Genomic DNA, 9925 nt, shown 5'->3' on the forward strand with positions numbered 1-9925 from the left:
CGGTACACCACAAAATTTTCAAGTACAGTTAGAGTCCCATTGTTTTAAACCATTCACGTATGGCTAGAAAGCTCTATGGGTTAACGATTTTCAGTGTTACCTTTCTCTGCTTCCCTGAAGCCTAAGGTGATGTGAGTGTTTGAGAAAAACAGATGCAAGGAATAATGGGAAATGCTTAAAAGTGAAGGGATAAAGAAGAATAGGAAGAATTAGGTCGAAGGATAGAGTACATGAATATGTAGGCGAGAGATGTGTAAGCAGTGGAGAAATGTATAATGAGCATTGATAAGTTTTGTACAATAGATTCTGGATTAGATATTTGGCATAATTTTATGTCATTAGTAATTTGATGTAGGTATATGTTCTGTTTCTTCTAGTTGAAAAATATAAAATTTTCTATTTTGCAGAGAACTTTGAATATGTCAGTTTTACAAAGTGAAGATGTACGAACTGCTGCCATGGCTCAAATGAGCTGAAGGACCAAGGTATCTTTTATAAAACTGCAGTTGAAATGCTTTCCAAAGATATTTTAGATATATGGAAGATATAGTTATTAAGATGAAGCCAGATAGTACTTCAAGATATATATGATGTGTTTCCAGTTGATAAGAATATTTTTAAAACAGAACAGTTTGTCTTTGAAGTTCTGTCAAAATTTTTGATGTCCGAGTTTGATTTATAAAACATGGATGAAATTTAGTATGAATTAAGTTTCGATGCATTACATGTGACAGCTCAAGTAAGGATGTAAGCGGATATGGCCTCTGTCTGTTTCCTAGTGCTACCTCACTGATGCAGGGGGCATTGATCAGGAGTGTTATTGTTATGTTATTGTTTTTTCTTTACTTTCTGGTATATATTGTTTTATAAATACACCTTAGCTACTTTTTAAGGAAGAGTCTGGTGTTACCTAGGATCTCTTTCCAGAGCCTCCTGCTGACCAAGGTTGTGCTATTTCCAGTAGCAGTGAAATGTTAACTTTTGGTGTAAGAATTTCTTCGATGAGACTCTTCTTCCTGTGACACAGCCTTTTTACTTGCAGTGAAACAGAATAGTTCATCTCTTTGAAGTTCTGTTGAAAATTTGGATGTATGATTCATGAAGCTTGGATGATAGTCAGTATGAATCGAGTTTCGATGCAATACACATGACAGCTCGAGTACAGATGTGAGCAGATGTGGCCTTTCTTCGTCTGTTTCCTGGTGCTACTTCACTGACAAATGGGGCAGCAAATGGGTGTGGGAGAGACAAAAGGAATGTATATTGTTATAGTTTTTTTCTTTTCTTTCTGGTATATATTGTTTTATAATCACACCTTAACTACTTTTTAAGGAAGAGTCGAGTGTTACCTAGGATCTCTTTCCAGTGGCTCCTGCAGACCAAGGTTGTACTACTTCCAGTAGCAGGGAAATGTTAACTCTTTTGGCATAAGAATTTCTTTGATGAGACTATTTCCAGTGACAGTCTTTTCACTTGCAGTGAAACATGAAGCTTGGAAGATATTCAGTATGAATCAAGTTTTTATGCAATACACTAGTTTTCTTTTTTCATTTATGCTTTCCTGCCTTTTCCAGCCCCAACTCATACCATTGAAGTCACCCTTCATGACACATAGAATGAGGTATTTAAGGATTATTCTTTCTCTCCTGTCCTTTTCTGTTACATAAAGTATGTGATGCCCCAGTATTTATAAAAAGAATGTCAGTATCATTATATTTGTTAGTCATATTCTTGAGTAGGTGCTACTTTATTACTAACAATGAGGAAATTTAACAGTTGTAAAGCATTTGTATGAGTGGGAAGGGAGGGGGGATGGAGTGGTTCTTAAAGGTGAAATGGTGTCAAGGATGTGTGATATCACTTAGGTAGTTTAGCCTGTTCATGAACATGGTGGTAAAGGAAATAAATGTGAGGGGTCTTTGAGTGAGGGCTGAGCCTACTGTATGCTGGGAGTATGGGGGCATGGAAGCTGAATTGGTTGCTTTTTACAGATAACACAAGAAAGTTCAGAATGAATGTGAAAAAATGGAAGGCATTGTGCTGCAACAGAGGGTTTGACAGGATGGTATGAAATAAGTTTGAATGGGAAGGACCTGGAGGAAGTGGATTGCTTTGGGTACTTGTGAGCGGACCTTTCAACATATGAAATCATAGGGTCTGAAGCGAGGCATAGGAAGGAGAGGGCTAAGGTCTTAGGTTTATTAAAAAGTGTCTGGAGGATCTCAGTGTCTGTTAAAGCAAAGGTATAGTAGTCCCAACAGAATTGTTAGGATGTGAATCTTGGGCCATGAACACAAATGAAAGGCCTGAGGAAAACTCATGTTAAGTGGGGGTTGATTGTATAAAGAATGACAGCAAAGGAGAGAGATAGGGTTGAAAGTGCACTCTGAAAGGCCAATCAGGGTGTGCTGAAAAGGTATGAGCATATGAAGAGAATCAGCAAGGAAAGATTGACTACGGATCTATGTGTCAGAAGTAGAGAGATCAAGGAGAAAATGGAAGAATGAAGGGAACAAAGCCTCGAGATTTGAACATTTAGGAGGATGAGAGGCATATATGAGATAGAATTAATTGGACTGATAAGGTGTATGTGGTGGGGATGATATACTGGCAGTGGGCTGAACCCAGGCTAATGAAGCAGTCAAGGTGAACTGTGGACTGAGTCTCTTGTACTTGGCTGTAGATGGTTAGGTCTGGTTATGGTGCATTATAAAAGACGACTAGAGAGTGGATGTGTGCAAATGATGCTGTTGTACATGAGTTTCTGATGGTAACTAACTAAGGAGGAAGCAGCAATTAATTATAAAAAAGAAACTAATCTTTACAGATCTACTCATCACAATTGTCCCATAACTGTGCACATTTGGACTAATTTGCACAGATTTTAAGAAATGTTCATATGAAGTCAGACATGTTAACACTGCTTATGTTATTTATTGACTGGTACACAGTCTATTTTTTCAAATGTAAAGTAATATCAGCAATATCTGGGTAAGAACTCTATTAGAAGTATGTTTCCCTTTCTTGCTTAAATAGTATTTTATGGCTTATTCTGATCTACAGATTTTCATAGATTGCAGACCTTTATTCAGTAAAGGTTTTGCAGTATGGATGGTCAGAACTGTCAGTTTATGAGTTTGAAGTTGTTATGAGACCTACCATGCTTCCCTCAGGTGGGTTATCATTTCTTACAACTCACTTCATGTAGCTGGGGAACCATGAATAACTGATGTAATGTAGGCTACTATACTCCAAGCTGTCTTGTAGGTATGGAATCTGGCATGCTGTAACCATGCCATCCCAACATTAGATTCTTGATGCAAATACTGTGATAATGATCATACTCTCATGATGATAAGGGAAAAAATTTATTCCAATTGTATAATTGAAACATTTAGCTTTTTAGGTATTTTGGGTGAATCTTTGGTATGGAGAAAGTCTGTGTGTTTTATTGTATTGTTGTTTACTCAATACCATCAAAAGATGAATAAGATTGCTTATAATTCATCAGAAGCTGAATGTGATGATGTATGGTGACAAAATGTTTGAAGAGATTCCTTGCTTTAACAATGTATTAATACATTCATTGATAAATTTCATGATTTATTGGTATATTATTAGGGGTAAGAAGATAGCTATTTTAGCCATATTTTCAACACTTTTGAATGGAATGTAAACACTCCATTACAGTGGTTCATGCAAAGGTATTGTATGCCTGAACAAGTGCACAAAATAGTATTTATATATATAGAATGGCAGTTACAGGAATGAAGACTCATTTTGAACACAGAAACATTTCTTTTGAAACCAGTATTACAATAGGTGGTGTATGGATCAGTGCCTCATAGAGATAATGAATCAATATTATTGTTCTTAGTGACATTTGTACAATAACCTCATCGGAATAAAGAAACCATTGCATGAGAAAAGAGATAGTTAGATTATTTAATTGTTGCTATGAGAAAATATGATCTGTTAGGTTATATTGTTGGAAGGGTATCTGACACAAACTATTCATTAAAGTACAATTGTAAAACTTGGTCCATTTCTAAGTAGCCATATTCCACGATACCTCTGCGTTATAAGTATTTGAAATATTCTTATCTCTTTTGCAGTATCACACACACACACATATGTATTTATCTGTTTATAGTTACCCTAGGACCAATATCTGAAAGGATCCTGGTAATACTACGGGACACATTTTTTAGGGTCTCGTGACAAACACGGTTTTTTGCTTATAGTTTGACCCCATGCTGATAGAGTCTGGTAACACTGAGTATGAATGTATATATTCCTATATTTGTCATACTTCTTTGCCATTTCCTGCATTAATGAAGTAGCAACAGGAACAGACAATAAAAGGCCTCATTTGCTCATAAATTCTGTAGCTGTTATGTCTTATTTGCTGAAACCACAGCTCCCATCCACAAACCAGGCCCTACAGATATTTCTGTGGTTTCTTTCAGCTGCTTCACATGCCCTGATTCAGTCCAACGACAGCATGTCACCTGATGTACACAACATTGCTCCAATTCACTCTATTCTATGCATGTCTTTCACCCTCCTGTATGTTCAGGCCTTGAGCACTCAAAACCTTTTTCTCAACATTCCCCATCTCCAATCTGGTCTCCCCATTCTCTTATTTTCTCCATTTCTGACAAATATATCCTCTTTGCCAACCTTTCCTTCCTCATTCTCTCCATATGCCCAAACCATTTCAAACACTCATCGATAGTTTATGCCTCGCTTCCATATGACATCATTGGAATACTATACCTTCAAACATACCCATTTTTGCCCTCCCACATAACAACTTCACTTTCCTCTGTGCTTCCAGAATCTTCATCCCTTCACCAGCTCGATGACTTACTTCTGCTTTCATGGTTCCTTTTGCTGCCATGTTCACTCCCAGGTACCTAAAGCGCTACTTTCTCCAGATTTTCTCCAATCAAACACACCACAACCAGCTTGTCTCTCTCTTTTGCTAAACCTCATAACCTTGATTTTATTCACATTTACTCTCAGTTATCCTCCTTTTGCACACTGTCACAGACTAAGACACCAGCTAATGATGTTTTTTCACATGAATCTGCCACCAGTACTGTAATCAGTAAAGAACAACTGAATTACTTCCCAGGCACCCCACACCCACTATAGTCTGAATTTTTGCCCTTCTCTCCAAGACCCTTGGATTTACCTCCCATACCAACCCACCCATAAACATCCATCATACACCCCTGCCATAAACCACCCTTCACTTGGTCTGCTCCTATTTTCACACACACCTTACACTTTGATAAAAATTTACCACTGCTTCCAGCTTTCCTCCAGTACCATATATTCAAAAGACCTTCCACAAGGCATCCCTATCATATGCCTTCTCCCCATTCCTTTTGTTTCTCTAAGTATTTCTCACATACAGTTTTTAAAGCAAACACCTGATCCACACATCCTCTTCCACTCTGAAACCACATTTTCCTTCCCAGTCTGATGCTGTGTACATGTCTTTACCCTCTCGGTCACCATTCTTCCTTACAACTGTACTGGGTACACTTAAGAAACTTTGTCCCCCCTACAGTGGCATCATACAGGTACAGCACTGATTTTCCGGCACTCTTGGTTCCAAAGCCTTGCCAAATTAACCATTTTGCTGGACCAACTGTGGTCATGTAATAATAATTCATCAACACACCTCTTAACCCTTTAATTATAAATCTCCCATGTGTCTAAAGTATACCATGGACTGCTAGAAATTTAAATTAAACAAATATTAAATGTAAATCAAATAAATCAATGAAATACATTATACACCTGCTCAGGACTGAGGTGCTCGTCAGCTACAAGTTTTGCAAATTTGTCCACATACTTGGCACCTCCTTCGTGGTTTGCAGGCCGCTTTTCTCCACACAATTATTCATAGAAATTCCATGATGCTTCTTGAATCTTTGAATCCATCCTTCATGTTATAATTTAAGTTCTTGATGGAACAACTTAGCCTGGTCCACTATCATGCTACCTGACAAGTCCAATCCATCACTTTGACGCTATCGAAACCATTCCATCATCACTCGATCGTGCTCAGTACTCTTACCATCTTTCATAGTTTTTCTAGTCATTCATTTGCTTCTTGGAATTGCTGTCTGCTTAGAATTTCAGTATTTTCTCCCTTTGCTTCTTTATATCATAAACAGTTGATGAACCAATACTGTAGATGTCACACAGCTTACGCACCGAAACACCACGGTCCACTTTTTCAACTTCTCCTTTATCTTGGATCGATATGGACTGGTGTTTACATGTGAAACCATGACTGACACTTATGTCTTAGAAGCCATACCTACGGTTAAACTTAAGCAAAATAAGCTAAGAATCTCACAGAATTGAGGTATCACCACCAACGAGTGCAGTGTAAAGAATGTAAATAAGTGTGCCCTACACAAAATGCCATCTGTGGCCACCCAGTCAACTAGTCTGGTGGCTGCGGTAATTTCAAGTTCCCTCACATAATTTTGTCTGGACTAAAGGAGGTGCTGAACCATCAGTTGCCAGAAAATCGGTGGTGTACCTATATATGCATTCTGCCAATCCACAGGTCCCTCACTAAGATCCATACAGTAATTTAAAATCCTAACCAACAATTCAATGACCCAGTCACCTCCTTTCTTTAGGAATTCATATGCAATACCATCCACTCCAGTTGCCTTGCCATATTTCAATGAACACAAGGCATTCATTACCTCTTCTTACTTCACATCTTTCCAACCCAAACACCTTACATCTGCCACCTTGTCATCAAACAGATTCAACAGTCCTTTGAAATACTCACTCCATCTACTCCTCATCTCATCCCTACCCTTTACCACTTCCCTATTTGCCCCTTTCACTGATGTTCCCAGTTTTTCTCGTTTTTCCCACATTTTAAGCCTCCTTGCAAAACATCTTATTGTCCCTCAAGTTTTAATAATCATCTTTTACCCCCAAGTCTCATCTTCCCTCTTTTTCATTCCCTGCATCATCTTTGTAATCTCTTATCTCTTTATCTTGTACATCTTCCAGTTATCTGCACTTCTTCCCTGTAAGGACCACCTCTCTTTTCTCTTTCACAAGCAGCTTTGTCAACTCACCATTCATGCATATAGATAGAGTTGTGCGGAGGAGGGTGGGTGTGCTGGAAATGAGATGTTTGAGGACAATATGTGGTGGAAGGTGGTTTGATTGAGTAAGTAATGAAAGGGTAAGAGAGATGTGTGGTAATAAAAAGAATGTGGTTGAGTGAGCAGAAGAGGGTGTTTTGAAATGGTTTGGTCACATGGAGAGAATGAGTGAGGAAAGATTGACCAAGAGGATATATGTGTCAGAGGTGGAGAGAACGAGGAGAAGTGGGAGACCAAATTGGAGGTGGAAAGATGGAGTTAAAAAGATTTTGAGTGATTGGGGCCTGAACATGCAGGAGGGTAAAAGGCATGCAAGGAATAGAGTGAATTGGAACGATGTGGTATACCGGGGTCGACGTGCTGTCAATGGATTGAACCAGGGCATGTGAAGCGTCTGGGGTAAACCATGGAAAGTTGTGTGGGGCCTGGATGTGGAAAGGGAGCTGTGGTTTCGGTGCATTATTACATGACAGCTAGAGACGGTGAACAAATGGGGCCTTTGGTGTCTTTTCCTAGTGCTACCTCGCACACATGAGGGGGGAAGAGGTTGTTATTCTATGTGTGGTGAGGTGGTGATGGGAATAAATAAAGGCAGATAGTATGAATTATGTACATATGTATATATGTATATGTCTGTGTGTATATATATATATATATATATATATATATATATATATATATATATATATGTGTACATTGAGATGTTTAGGAATGTATATTTGCGTGTGTGGACGTGCATGAATATACATGTGTATGTGGGTAGGTTGGGCCATTCTTTCATCTGTTTCCTTGCACTACCTCGCTAACGTGGGAGACAGCGACAAAGCAAAATAAATGAATATATATATTTATTTATTTAATTTGCTTTGTCGCTGTCTCCCGCGTTTGCGAGGTAGCGCAAGGAAACAGACGAAAGAAATGGCCCAACCCACCCCCACACACAATGTATATACATAAACGTCGTCACACGCAAATATACATACCTATACATCTCAATGTACACATATATATACACACACAGACACATACATATATGCCCATGCACACAATTCACACTGTCTGCCTTTATTCATTCCCATCGCCACCTCGCCACACATGGAATACCATCCCCTCCCCGCTCATGTGTGCGAGGTAGCACTAAGAAAAGACAACAAAGGCCCCATTCGTTCACACTCAGTCTCTAGCTGTCATGCAATAATGCCCAAAACCACAGCTCCCTTTCTACATCCAGGCCCCACACAACTTTCCATGGTTTACCCCAGACGCTTCATATGCCCTGATTCAATCCACTGACAGCACATCAACCCCGGTATACCACATCGATCCAATTCACTCTATTCCTTGCCCGCCTTTCACCCTCCTGCATGTTCAGGCCCCGATCACACAAAATCTTTATCATTCCATCTTTCCACCTCCAATTTGGTCTCCCACTTCTCCTCATTCCCTCCACCTCCGACACATATATCCTCTTGGTCAATCTTTCCTCACTCATTCTCTCCATGTGCCCAAACCATTTCAAAACACCCTCTTCTGCTCTCTCAACCACGCTCTTTTTATTTCCACACATCTCTCTTACCCTTACATTACTTACTCGATCAAACCACCTCACACCACACATTGTCCTCAAACATCTCATTTCCAGCACATCTACCCTCCTGCGCACAACTCCATCCATAGCCCACCCCTCACAACCATACAACATTGTTGGAACCACTATTCCTTCAAACATACCCATTTTTGCTTTCCGAGATAATGTTCTCGACTTCCACACATTCTTCAAGGCTCCCAGGATTTTTGCCCCCTCCCCCACCCTATGATTCACTTCCACTTCCATGGTTCCATCCACTGCCAGATCCACTCCCAGATATCTAAAACACTTTACTTCCTCCAGTTTTTCTCCATTCAAACTTACCTCCCAATTGACTTGACCCTCAACCCTACTGTACCTAATAACCTTACTCTTATTTACATTTACTCTTAACTTTCTTCTTTCACACACTTTACCAAACTTAGTCACCAGCTTCTGCAGTTTCTCACATGAATCAGCCACCAGCGCTGTATCATCAGCGAACAACAACTGACTCACTTCCCAAGCTCTCTCATCCACAACAGACTTCATACTTGCACCTCTTTCCAAGACTCTTGCATTCACCTCCCAAACAACCCCATCCATAAACAAATTAAACAACCATGGAGACATCACACACCCCTGCCGCAAACCTACATTCACTGAGAACCAATCACTTTCCTCTCTTCCTATACTTACACATGCCTTACATCCTCGATAAAAACTTTTCACTGCTTCTAACAACTTGCCTCCCACACCATATATTCTTAATACCTTCCACAGAGCATCTCTATCAACTCTATCATATGCCTTCTCCAGATCCATAAAGGCTACATACAAATCCATTTGCTTTTCTAAGTATTTCTCACATACATTCTTCAAAGCAAACACCTGATCCACACATCCTTTACCACTTCTGAAACCACACTGCTCTTCCCCAATCTGATGCTCTGTACATGCCTTCACCCTCTCAATCAATACCCTCCCATATAATTTACCAGGAATACTCAACAAACTTATACCTCTGTAATTTGAGCACTCACTCTTATCCCCTTTGCCTTTGTACAATGGCACTATACACGCATTCAGCTAATCCTCAGGCACCTCACCATGAGTCATACATACATTAAATAACCTTACCAACCAGTCAACAATAAAGTCACCCCCTTTTTTAATAAATTCCACTGCAATGCCATCCAAA

The 9925-nt window shown here is 39.5% G+C and overlaps 1 protein-coding gene across 1 annotated transcript in view; it reads left to right on the top strand.

Moving 5' to 3' along the window:
- Positions 1-7641, top strand: part of LOC139754600 (delta(3,5)-Delta(2,4)-dienoyl-CoA isomerase, mitochondrial-like) — a 132768-nt gene extending 125127 nt beyond the window's left edge. Inside the window, exon 11 of the mRNA XM_071672023.1 lies at positions 408-7641. Coding sequence (XP_071528124.1) covers positions 408-476 — 69 coding nt within the window. The 3' untranslated portion in view covers positions 477-7641. The remainder of the gene's footprint in view (positions 1-407) is intronic.
- The last annotated feature ends 2284 nt before the right edge of the window (positions 7642-9925 follow it).

Source organism: Panulirus ornatus, chromosome 17 (genome assembly GCF_036320965.1).
Source record: "Panulirus ornatus isolate Po-2019 chromosome 17, ASM3632096v1, whole genome shotgun sequence".
Lineage (NCBI taxonomy): Eukaryota > Metazoa > Arthropoda > Malacostraca > Decapoda > Palinuridae > Panulirus > Panulirus ornatus.